Source organism: Siphateles boraxobius, unplaced genomic scaffold, assembly GCF_051911475.1.
Source record: "Siphateles boraxobius isolate OS27281-9 unplaced genomic scaffold, OSU_SipBor_1 135, whole genome shotgun sequence".
NCBI classification, from domain to species: Eukaryota; Metazoa; Chordata; class Actinopteri; order Cypriniformes; family Leuciscidae; genus Siphateles; species Siphateles boraxobius.
In genome coordinates, this window is record NW_027508739.1 from 1,452,501 (window position 1) to 1,465,845 (window position 13,345).

At 38.7% G+C, this 13,345-nt stretch overlaps 1 protein-coding gene across 2 annotated transcripts in view; it reads right to left on the reverse strand.

The window, feature by feature from the left end:
* sos1 (son of sevenless homolog 1 (Drosophila)) overlaps positions 1 to 13,345 on the reverse strand; it is a 76,656-nt gene that overhangs the window by 28,738 nt on the left and 34,573 nt on the right. For both annotated transcript variants that reach the window (XM_077229803.1, XM_077229804.1), the window contains exons 10-11: positions 8,380 to 8,671; positions 6,154 to 6,520 (exon numbers count right to left, since the gene is read on the reverse strand). In XM_077229803.1, coding sequence (XP_077085918.1) covers positions 6,154 to 6,520; positions 8,380 to 8,671 — 659 coding nt within the window. The remainder of the gene's footprint in view (positions 1 to 6,153; positions 6,521 to 8,379; positions 8,672 to 13,345) is intronic.

Consider the following 13,345-nt stretch of genomic DNA (forward strand, 5'->3'; position numbering starts at 1 on the left):
AACAGAATATGTCTCTACAATATAGTAGTACTTCTGGATTACATTAATACTAATATTATATAGAACATACTTTTTTTTCATACTTACTATACAGTATGTGATTTCAGACACAGCAACAGTAATTATCTTTACTGCAAAGACCATTTTTAAACTACCATGACGCACAAAGAGTTATGATTTTTTTCACATTACACTAACAACAATTTTGGGGGTAGATGTGATCCTACTCATCATTAAAAAAAAAAAATAAAAATAAAAATTATATATATATATATATATATATATATATATATAATATATAGTTCATAAATCTATATATAATTATAATTATATATACAATTTATATATAATTGTATATAAATTATAGCGTTGTTTATAAATCAATCAATTTATAATTTATACATACATCATTTTTGACCAGGCTGTCATATAAAGAAATTATAAACACATGCTAAAATAAGAGAGAACAAATTAAATATTAATAACTGATTATGTTGCAGTCAATGTATGTTTTTTCTTCTTCTGTGCGTTAAAATAAAACCTGCACCTGTAGTTTGCCTTTTTTGCTAAATATTTTTTTCAGATAAACACCATAAGCAAATTTAGAGTTTTGATTTTCCCTCATATTTGAAAAATCTAAAATACTTTCCTCATATTTTGATAGTTTAATTGAACTTGTAGTGTAGTATCCTCTCTAGACACTTCTGTTGTTCTGTTTGTTGTTGACAGGTTTAGATTCACCCGTCTAACCCAAACCTAGCTGATCATGTGCAGATAAACCGCGGTCGGTGTGTGTGTGTTTGTGTAAGAGAGAGAGAGAGTGTGTGTGTTTGTGTAAGAGAGAGAGAGAGTGTGTGTGTTTGTGTAAGAGAGAGAGAGAGTGTGTGTGTGTTTGTGTAAGAGAGAGAGAGAGTGTGTGTCTGTTTGTGTAAGAGAGAGAGAGAGAGTGTGTGTGTGTTTGTGTAAGAGAGAGAGAGAGTGTGTGTGTGTGTCTGTGTTTGTGTAAGAGAGAGAGAGAGTGTGTTTGTGTGTCTGTGTTTGTGTAAGAGAGAGAGAGAGAGAGTGTGTGTTTGTGTAAAAGAGAGAGAGAGAGAGTGTGTTTGTGTGTCTGTGTTTGAGTAAGAGAGAGAGAGAGAGTGTGTTTGTGTAAGAGAGAGTGTGTGTGTGTCTGTGTTTGTGTGAGAGAGAGAGAGAGAGAGAGAGAGACAGAGTGTGTTTGTGTAAGAGATTGTGTGTGTGTCTGTGTTTGAGTAAGAGAGAGAGAGAGTGTGTGTGTGTTTGTGTAAGAGAGAGCGTGTGTGTGTGTGTGTGTGTGTGTGTGTGTGTGTGTTTGAGTAAGAGAGAGAGAGTGTGTGTTTGTGTAAGAGAGAGTGTGTGTGTGTGTGTCTGTGTTTGAGTAAGAGAGAGTGTGTGTTTGTGTGAGAGAGTGTTTGTGTGTGTGTGTCTGTGTTTGAGTAAGAGAGAGAGAGAGAGTGTGTGTGTGTGTCTGTGTTTGTGTAAGAGAGAGAGAGAGAGTGTGTGTGTGTGTGTGTGTGTGTCTGTGTTTGAGTAAGAAAGAGAGAGAGAGTGTGTGTTTGTGTGTCTGTGTTTGAGTAAGAGAGAGAGAGAGTGTGTGTGTCTGTGTTTGAGTAAGAGAGAGAGAGAGAGAGAGAGAGAGAGAGTGTGTGTGTGTGTGTGTCTGTGTTTGAGTAAGAGAGAGAGAGAGTGTGTGTGTGTGTGTGTCTGTGTTTGAGTAAGAGAGAGAGAGTGTGTGTGTGTGTCTGTGTTTGAGTAAGAGAGAGAGAGAGAGAGAGAGAGAGTGTGTGTGTGTGTGTCTGTGTTTGTGTAAGAGAGAGTGTGTGTGTGTGTGTGTGTGTGTCTGTGTTTGAGTATGAGAGAGAGTGTTTGTTTGTGTAAGAGAGAGTGTGTGTGTGTCTGTGTTTGTGTGTGAGAGAGAGAGAGAGAGACAGAGTGTGTTTGTGTAAGAGAGTGTGTGTGTGTCTGTGTTTGAGTAAGAGAGAGAGAGAGTGTGTGTGTGTTTGTGTAAGAGAGAGAGTGTGTGTGTGTGTGTGTGTGTGTGTTTGAGTAAGAGAGAGAGAGTGTGTGTTTGTGTAAGAGAGAGTGTGTGTGTGTGTCTGTGTTTGAGTAAGAGAGAGTGTTTGTTTGTGTGAGAGAGTGTTTGTGTGTGTGTGTCTGTGTTTGAGTAAGAGAGAGAGAGAGAGTGTGTGTGTGTGTCTGTGTTTGTGTAAGAGAGAGTGTGTGTGTGTCTGTGTTTGAGTAAGAGAGAGAGAGAGAGAGAGAGAGAGAGAGAGTGTGTGTGTGTGTGTGTCTGTGTTTGAGTAAGAAAGAGAGAGAGAGTGTGTGTTTGTGTGAGAGAGTGTGTGTGTGTGTGTGTCTGTGTTTGAGTAAGAGAGAGAGAGAGAGAGAGAGAGAGAGAGAGAGAGAGAAAGTGTGTGTGTGTCTGTGTTTGAGTAAGAGAGAGAGAGAGTGTTTGTTTCTGTAAGAGAGAGTGTGTGTGTGTGTGTGTCTGTGTTTGAGTAAGAGAGAGAGAGAGAGAGAGAGAGAATGTTTGTGTGTGTGTCTGTGTTTGTGTAAGAGAGAGTGTGTGTGTGTCTGTGTTTGAGTAAGAGAGAGAGAGAGAGAGAGAGAGAGTGTTTGTGTAAGAGAGAGTGTGTGTGTGTGTCTGTGTTTGTGTAAGAAAGAGAGAGACAGAGAGAGAGAGAGAGTGTTTGTGTAAGAGAGAGTGTGTGTGTGTGTCTGTGTTTGTGTAAGAAAGAGAGAGAGAGTGTGTGTGTTTGTGTAAGAGAGAGATAGTGTTTGTTTGTGTAAGAGAGTGTGTGTGTGTCTGTGTTTGTGTAAGAAAGAGAGAGAGAGAGTGTGTGTGTGTGTGTAAGAGAGAGTGTGTGTGCGTGTCTGTGTTTGAGTAAGAGAGAGAGAGAGAGTGTTTGTGTAAGAGAGAGTGTGTGTGTTTGTGTGTGAGAGAGAGAGAGTGTGTGTGTGTGTGTGTGTGTGTGTGTGTGTGTGTGTGTGTGTGTGTGTGTGTGTGTGTGTGTGTGTGTGTGTGTGTGTGTGTGATAAAATCTAAACAGCTGATCAACTCGACCCAAATCACTCAAGCTCATGAAGGCAGAACAGTAACAAAATGTTAATGAGTCTATTAATAGAGCAGCGGTTCGTCAAACAAACACACACACGCACACGCACACACACAAACACACACACACACACACACACACACACACACACACACACACACACACACACACACTCTCTCTCTCTCTCTCTCACACACACAAACTCTCTTACACAAACACACACGCACATTCTCTCTCTCTCTCTCACACACACACACACACACACTCTCTCTCTCTCTCACACAAACACTCTCTCTTACACAAACAAACACACACACACACACACACACACACACTCTCTCTCTCTCTCACACACAAACACTCTCTCTTACACAAACACACACACACACACACACATACACACTCTCTTACACACACACACACACACACACTTACACACACTCTTACACAAACACACACACTCTCTCTTACACAAACACACACACACACACTTTCTCTTACACAAACACAAACACACTCTCTCTCTCTCTCTCTCTCTCTCTCTCTCTCACACACACACACACACACACACAGGAAGGACATTGCACAAACGGAGCTGAACTTGTGCTTTGTTCAAGAATAACCGTTGTTTTTCCCTCTTATCAGCGCTAGTTGTGTTATTATCAGCTCAACAAAGCAGGTCGTCACACACAGATCCGTGACGTAAACGAGCCCAGATATGTACAGATGCTGAGGAAGGCGATGTGTTCAGTGTCTCCGCGCTCACTGTGATGGAGCTGTTGTTGTCGAGACTCGAGGTTGTGAAATAAATCAGTAATGCGCATTAGCGGTGGCTGGTAAACACCCTGTACGGTGGAGTCACGACTAACTGCACAAAATCCAGCCGTGAAAGAACACATAACATCACGCAAAAACACACAGAACCCAATATCAGTGCTAGTTTGGGTCAAACTGAGTTATTATATTATAGATATTCAATATTCTAATATTCAAAAGCAGCAAGACTTTTTCAGTTGTTTGTGATTTACTGGAGAAGGATTTTTACTTGCAACTTCTACCTAATTAAATATTTCAGAGCTCAACATCACAAACAAAATGTATATTCATTGTTAAAAAGCTCATGCCGTTTTTAGATTTCATTAATTTTATGACTTTTGTATATCCAGGTTTTCCAAGACCGAGTGAATGCTGGTTCTTCAAAGACAAAAAACATCAGCGTAACACTTTACAATAATGTGTAATTTGTAAAACATTACTTAATGCATTAGTTAAAGGGGTCATGAACTGGCTTTTTAAAAAAAATTATATTGTTGTCTGAGGTCAACTTATGACGTTCGCTTGGTTTTTACATTCAAAAACATCAAAATGAATAAGTAATAGGCTATTTTTTACCCTAGTTTTGAGCCTAGCTCAAAAACGCTCGGTTTTTATGGGCGTCTCGCATTGAAGACTTGAAGTAAACGCCCACTGCTGTGAGTGGATAACAGTTTTGCATAATAATGAGTTTCAACTCACTCGTCAGTGCACGAGGGGGAAATTGTTTTGAAAACTTCCAATGTTGTAAAATGGCAACCGGAATGATTCGCCCATACATGTTCGACCCAGAGTCCGATCCCGAATCGCAGGACAATGAACCAACAACACCTCAAATACAATACTTCAGCCTGTGACAGCGTGGTAAGTTATTGTTAATTGTTTATGCTACTTCTAATGTAGGCTATCTTTAATGTTTTTATAGAAATTTTACTCGCATAAGTGTGTTGCACCGTTCCTGTCGGATCCAATATAGAAGGCACAGCACCGTTTTTCAATCTTAATCGGTCTGCAAATCCTGTCTCGACCTGTGTCTTGTTTACAAAACAGTCCTCGGCGAAATGAAGCGAACAAACGGACAATGTTTTACCCACATCAGCTGGAACCTCATTAAAAATACATTTTAACCATGCATTCCTATTGGAATCCAGAGGAAGCTTATGCAGCGACTGTCTTCTTCCACAACCAGGCGCTGCACAATATTTAGTAAACGGCATGTTTACTGCTCGGTAGCTCGATCCGGTTCGTCATCACGAGGTAGGCCTATGTTATTTAGCTATGCGTGTAATGCGCGAATCGGTGGGCGGGGCTAAACCGGCCGTGTTGAAGTAGGCGTTGATCTTCTTCTGCGGGGGTGGTGTTCTATCCTCTTTGACGTCATAGTTCCCCAGTTTGAAAAACGAGTCGTTTGCTGAGCCTGGTGTCAATAAAAGCATTTATTGGACTAAAAATGACGTTTTCAGTTCTGAAACTTACAGGATATTCTTATAATATGGTGACCTCTTAGATGTCAAAAGCTCAAGGAAAATTTGATTTCTCAGTTCATCACCCCTTTAACATAAACTAACCATGAGCAATATATTTTTTACAGCATTTACTAATCTAATGTTAATTAATAAAAATACAATCGCTTATTTTTACTTCATGTTAGTTCACACAGTGCATTAACTAGATATAACTTTTTACTTTAAAAATGTTGCAAAATATAGCTATTAAACTAAAATTATTAAATTAACATAAAAATAAATATTTTGTGGAAATCGTGATACACTACCACTCAAAAGTTTGGGGTCAGTAAGATAAAAAAATAAAATAATATACTCAGCAAGGAAACATTAAATTAATCAAAAGTGACAGTAAAGACATTTATATTGTTACAAATTATTCTGTTTCAAATAAATGCTGTTCTTTTGAACTTTCTATTCATCAAATAATCCTGAAAAATAAAATTTTCACAGTTTCCACAAAAATATGAACTGTTTTCAACATTGATAATAATCATAAATGTTTCTTGAGCATCAAATCATCATATTATAGTGATTTCTGAAGGATCATGTGACACTGAAGACTGGAGTAATGATGCTGAAAATTCAGCTTTGATCACAGGAATAAATTACACTTTACTATATATTCACATAGAAAACAGCTGATTTACATTAGAATAATATTTCACCGTTTAAAAAAAAAAAAAGTGTATTTTTTATCAAATAAACGCAGGTGAGAAACGCATTTTTAAAAACTAACCAGTCGTATGAACGTCACTCACCAGCGTACATGTGGAAGGTCAACCTCTCGATGAGCTTCAGCACCGTTCCCGCTTTGATGATGGGAATGCCGGATTTGGACTGGACGTTCTCCTCGAACACGACGTTCTCCTCGGAGTCTGGTTGTGCGAAGCGGTAGACCTCGGCTCCGGGGAGTCTCATCTGCTCCTCCTTCTCCTCCTGCAACATGGCCGTGTCCAGCATGCGCTCGAGCGTGGAGCGATACTGCAGCGAGATCAGCGCCGCCATCCAGCCGTTCTTCTCCTCTGCAGATTTGGCGGAAAACACCACGCTGTTCCCGTCCTTCAGGATGATCTCGAAGGCGTGCCGGTACTCGCCCTCCTTATCGTCCTTGTCATTGATCTGGACCTGTTGGAGAACATGTGGACGTTTAGATCCAGGACTCTATCAGTCACAGTCGACCGATATTCAGCATTTTTTAATCATCGCATCAGCCAATAAGTTTTAAGGTTTGACTGAAACGTGTTGGAAGCAGACTTTTATTTTGACAAGAGTCTGAGCGCCTGAGAGTTTCTGCTTGGCCGATAAATGTTGGAAGTAAACTTTTATTTTGACAGTATCCGAGTGCCTGCGACTTTTTAAGCTTGATTGATATTTGTCAGAAGCAGACTTTTATTTTGACACCCCCTGAGAGTTTTTCTGTTTGACCAATATGTGTTAAAAGCAGACTTTTATTGTGACAGCGCCTGAGAGTTTTTTAGTTTGGCCGATATGTGTCAGAAGCAGACTTTTATTTTGACACCGCCTGAATGTTTTTCTGTTTCGCCAATATGTGTTAAAAGCAGACTTTTATTTTGACAGTACCAGAGATTTTTTCTGTTTGGCCTAAATGTGTCAGAATCAGACTTTTATTTTGACAGTGCCAGGACTTTTATTTTGACAGCGTCTGAACACCTGAGTGTTTTTCTGTTTGGCCGATAAATGTCGGAAGTAAACTTTTATTTTGACAGTATCTGAGCGCCTGAGAGTTTTTTTGCTTGACTTGTATTCGTTAGAAGCAGACTTTTATTTTGACAGAGTCTGAGCGCCTGAGAGTTTTTCTGTTTGGCCGATACATGTAAGACTTTTATTTTGACAGTGCCAGGACTTTTATTTTGACATTGTCTGAGGCTCTGATATTTTTTTCTTTGGCCAATATGTGCCAAAAGCAGACTTTTATTTTGACGGTGCCATGACTTTTATTTTGACAGTGTCTGAGGTCCTGAGAGCTTTTCTGTTTAGCTGATACATGTCGGAAGTAAACTTTAATTTTGACTTATATCACAAAATAATACTCAAATATGGAATCCTGAATCTCAGACCTTTCCAATTATATGTGCTTTGTCAAGATTATAAAATGTAGTATTATGAAACATGACACCGACCACTAGGGGGAGGAGCCTGCAAAAAGGTTTTAAATTAGCATTTCCATGGTAATGCAATGTTTTTCACAGGATGAATATAAAAAATGATTATACCATTTGGTTTTCCGTTACTAATAATAGAAAGGCAAATGCAATACTGTTCACTTTCTTCATCAGTTGGTTAAATATTCTGTCCAATCTTTTAGACAGAACTGTTAAACAACAAGGGTAAACTAATGAAGACAGAGTGAGAATGGGAGCCCCTGTGCATCTGAGCTCAGGCGCTGTCAAAATAAAAGTCTGCTTCCAACAATTATGTCAAAATAAAAGACCTGGCACTGTCAAAAAAAGTCTGCTTTTGGCACATATTGGCCAAACAGAAAAACTCTCAGGCCCTCAGACGCTGTCAAAATAAAAGACCGCTTCCGACTCGTATCAGCCAAACAGAACAAAAATTCAGACAGAAATGTATTAAATTGTGAAAGGTGAATGCACAATAAAATTTGAATCTAATGCGGATGTCACCAGGTGCCTAGTTTTGATACAGTGCCTACACAAAATCTCACAAGAACCTCAATTTTTGTGATATCAACTTCAAATTTGGAACACAACATGCTTATACATTTGGCCTTGATTTTATAGTACAAAATATTTTGCAATATGTATATATATTGTATAAAATATAAAATGTTTGGTCAAACTTTAGTTTAGGGTCCAATTCTCACTATTTATTAGTTCCTTGCATAAAACTATGATATTTGCTGTTTATTAGTACTTATTAACGCATATTAACCACATTAATGCCTCAAACTTTTATATCGGCACCGGCAGTCAAAAAATACATATGTGCCGATCAGTACCCACCTTCCTCATGAAGAACTTCTCCTTCAGACGGTACTCGGCCACACTGGCCCCCGGTAGACGAGGCTGGCCATGGTTGGACTTGCAGCAGATCATCAGTCCATCGAAAAGGAATATGTGGCGCTCGTGTTTGGCGCCCACCCGTGTGAGCGTTCCCTCCATGATGAACTCATTACAGCACTGGCCGATGTCTTTGCCCTCCCAGCCGTCGATGTTCCTCTGGATCTCATTCATCTTCTTGATGGCTAGATGTTTGCCCTTCATCTGCTGACTGTAGAAGCGGCACGCCGACTCGCTGGGTGAAAGAACAGCGGGGAGACAATGTTGATATCAAATCACAATACTGATTAATCGACTTCACCTGATTTTCATTTGGATGTTGTTGTTTTTTCAGTTTGTATTTTATTGCACTTAAGTAAAACGCTGTCCAACAGCTAGTTTTGATTTCTCCCATTTTCGGGATATTTGCTTTTGCTGTGCTAATTGCAAGGACGGGGACAGCATCTGTAAAAACACATATAAACTAGAGGAGGTTTAGGAGAAGATATAAACTAGAGGAGATTTAGGAGAAGATATAAACTAGAGGAGGTTTAGGAGAAGATATAAACTAGAGGAGGTTTAGGAGAAGATATAAACTAGAGGTTTAGGAGAAGATATAAACTAGAGGAGATTTAGGAGAAGATATAAACTAGAGGAGGTTTAGGAGAAGATATAAACTAGAGGAGGTTTAGGAGAAGATATAAACTAGAGGAGATTTAGGAGAAGATATAAACTAGAGGAGGATTAGGAGAAGATATAAACTAGAGGAGATTTAGGAGAAGATATAAACTAGAGGAGATTTAGGAGAAGATATAAACTAGAGGAGGTTTAGGAGAAGATATAAACTAGAGGAGGTTTAGGAGAAGATATAAACTAGAGGAGGTTTAGGAGAAGATATAAACTAGAGGTTTAGGAGAAGATATAAACTAGAGGTTTAGGAGAAGATATAAACTAGAGGTTTATGAGAAGATATAAACTAGAGGAGGTTTAGGAGAAGATATAAACTAGAGGAGATTTAGGAGAAGATATAAACTAGAGGAGGTTTAGGAGAAGATATAAACTAGAGGAGGTTTAGGAGAAGATATAAACTAGAGGAGGTTTAGGAGAAGATATAAACTAGAGGAGGTTTAGGAGAAGATATAAACTAGAGGAGGTTTAGGAGAAGATATAAACTAGAGGAGGTTTAGGAGAAGATATAAACTAGAGGAGGTTTAGGAGAAGATATAAACTAGAGGAGGTTTAGGAGAAGATATAAACTAGAGGAGATTTAGGAGAAGATATAAACTAGAGGAGATTTAGGAGAAGATATAAACTAGAGGAGATTTAGGAGAAGATATAAACTAGAGGAGATTTAGGAGAAGATATAAACTAGAGGAGGTTTAGGAGAAGATATAAACTAGAGGAGGTTTAGGAGAAGATATAAACTAGAGGAGGTTTAGGAGAAGATATAAACTAGAGGTTTAGGAGAAGATATAAACTAGAGGTTTAGGAGAAGATATAAACTAGAGGTTTAGGAGAAGATATAAACTAGAGGAGGTTTAGGAGAAGATATAAACTAGAGGAGATTTAGGAGAAGATATAAACTAGAGGAGATTTAGGAGAAGATATAAACTAGAGGAGGTTTAGGAGAAGATATAAACTAGAGGAGGTTTAGGAGAAGATATAAACTAGAGGAGGTTTAGGAGAAGATATAAACTAGAGGAGGTTTAGGAGAAGATATAAACTAGAGGAGGTTTAGGAGAAGATATAAACTAGAGGAGATTTAGGAGAAGATATAAACTAGAGGAGATTTAGGAGAAGATATAAACTAGAGGAGGTTTAGGAGAAGATATAAACTAGAGGAGGTTTAGGAGAAGATATAAACTAGAGGAGGTTTAGGAGAAGATATAAACTAGAGGAGGTTTAGGAGAAGATATAAACTAGAGGAGATTTAGGAGAAGATATAAACTAGAGGAGATTTAGGAGAAGATATAAACTAGAGGAGATTTAGGAGAAGATATAAACTAGAGGAGATTTAGGAGAAGATATAAACTAGAGGAGGTTTAGGAGAAGATATAAACTAGAGGAGGTTTAGGAGAAGATATAAACTAGAGGAGGTTTAGGAGAAGATATAAACTAGAGGTTTAGGAGAAGATATAAACTAGAGGAGGTTTAGGAGAAGATATAAACTAGAGGTTTAGGAGAAGATATAAACTAGAGGAGGTTTAGGAGAAGACCAGGACAAGCGGTCAGTCTGTGAAGACGAGAAGAGCGCGTAAGTGTTTTTTTCTTAATATCCAGTTCTTCTGTTGCTCAGTTTACTATTTACCAGTATGTAGTGCTATATTCGATTCTCTGTATATTTTTAATTTCACAAAAAATCTGTATTTTAATTAGACGCGTTCCTATTTTGAATAACAGCCGCGTCTTAAAAAGGGTTGCTGTTTGTAAAAAAAAATATTTGTATTTTTTCCTTTAAATCCTTCCTTGTCTGGCTTATGCTACTCTGAGCAATGCCTGAACTTTGTATTTTGAGCACTTCTTGTGTTGTTTTTGCCTCTTCACGATGACTTGACTTGTCTTTAGTCCTCAGTTGTAAGTCGCTTTGGATAAAAGCGTCTGCTGAATGACTAAATGTAAATGTAATGTAAATGATGATCTCGATTCTCAAATCCCAAAATGTACCTTTTAGTCTGCTTATTTCATTTGATGTGTGAACAAAAACATTATTTGTATCACCCAATAATCACACGGTGCTTTTTATGTAATGAAACAAAGTCTCAGCTTTAAAATTCAGTCAGTTTTAAGACAAAATTCCAACAGTAAATATAGTTTTGACTCTCTTTAATGTGTGCCGATCATCTCTTCTTCTTTACTACTAGTTACAGCAGCAAATAAACATCAATGAACATCAGAAGGAATGTTGAAAGAGACAGAACGACTTACTGAAATATAATTGTTCAGAGTAAAACAGCGTAACATTATTTACCAAATAAAATAGCATAAACTTGATAGTTAGCTAGAAAAATAACTAGCGAGGAGCATTTTGATAAATAAATGCACTATTTTACATTAATTATATTTTACTTAATCTGCTCTTCATTATTGAAAGAATGTTTGATTACATCAATATTATAGTAAAGACAGGGTTCAGTTTAAAGCTTTAGTTCAGAGAGATTGTTCAATCAATCAATCAGAATCAAATCAAATCGATTCGTGAAAGTGTCAATACCTAATTAAGGAGAATGTAATGAAAGACATTAAAATATCACACTTAAGCTGACGTAAACAGTAGGGAAGGGAGATAAATCAGCTCTTCACACGACACCAGTGAGGACTAAACCAAGTCCTGGAGTTCCTCGTAACCGTACACATCTAAATAACAAGATTTAAATCTCCAATCAGCTTCAAAAGTCCCTCCAGCGGGAGTTCTTCTCTATATCAGTGTTTCTGAACTCCTGAAACGCCTCCATTGTAGTCTTGAGTTTCTTCCGGGAACGAACACGTCACAATATTCCTCATTATAATAATTCATACGCAGAATAAAGGGGCGGGGTCTGGTTGAGTTAGTTAGTAGTGTGTTAAACTGGCGGTTATGGAAAGGGGCGGGGCATTTCCCAAACACACTCAAAGCGCTCGACCAATCACAAAACACTGCTCCAGCCGACCAATCAGAGCACAGTGTGCTTTTCAGAAGGAGGGGCTTCATAGAGACAGGAAGTAAACAGAGCGTTACTGACAGACTGGGAAGAGAGGAGCCGCAACAATGGAGAATATGAGGAAAATAATCAACATTCAATCAGGAAAACCTGTTCTAGTAGAGTCTAAAAACAACATCAAGACTTTGAATAGTAATAAGATGAACAGCCCTCCAGGACCTGAAAGAGACAAACTTCTACACCATCAGATTGACTGTTCTACCAGAAGACGTTCTTATAGGAGTCTGATTTTCAGATTTTCGGGTGTTACGAATCACAGGATGGAGGGAATGAATGAGTTGAAGACGGAGGGACTAGTGAAAGACTCTCTTTAGAGTGAAGAGCTTACTTCTGAATGTTTTTGTGAGGACGCGAGCACACGCGCGTCACGTCAGAGCAGATTCAGGAGTGTTGAGACAGCAGACTCTCTCTCTCTCTCACTGAAGAGCACCTCACACTGCGGACGAGCGACACTGCACTATTACGGCCTGTTCATACCAAGAACAATAATCATAACTATATCAGCGTCCACACCTGAGGATGACAGCGTTGTTTATTCTAATTTTGTCGTCTGTCGCATTAAAGGTGCAGTAAGCAATTTCTGAGAAACGCTGGGAGTGGAACAGACCGAGCAACAAAGCACACTTATAGCCAATCAGCAGTAAGGGGCGTGTCCACTCATTAGGGGGGAGGAGCCTGTGTTGCATAGCGTGTTTTTGAATTTGGGGCGGGGCTATAAACTAAGGGGTGTGTTCCTGTTGGGTAGGGCTGTGTTTGTTTTGGTGATTTCAAATATCAACTGAGTTTCTCAGAAATCGTAAAACGATAAAAATACAACAGATGAAAACACTGACAGCCAATCAGAATCCATCCTGCTTTATAAAGGTCGAGCATTTAAAGGTGCAGTAAGTGATTTCGGAGAAACGCCGGGAGTGGAACAGACAGAGCACCAAAAAACACTTACATCCAATCAGCAGTAAGGGGCGTGTCCACTATGATAGGGGAGGAGCCTGTGTTGCATAACATGTTTGTGAATTTGGGGCAGGGCTATAAAGTTAGGGGTGTGGTCCTGTTGGGTAGGGGCGTGTTTGTTTTGGTGATTTCAAATATCAACAGTTTCTCAGAAATTGCTTACTGCACCTTTAAATGCTTGAATCATGATGGATTCTTATTGGCTGTCTGTGTTTTTATCATTCATCAGCTCTATCATGAGATTCCATATCACATCTTTATAACTGTGATGTCGACGCTGC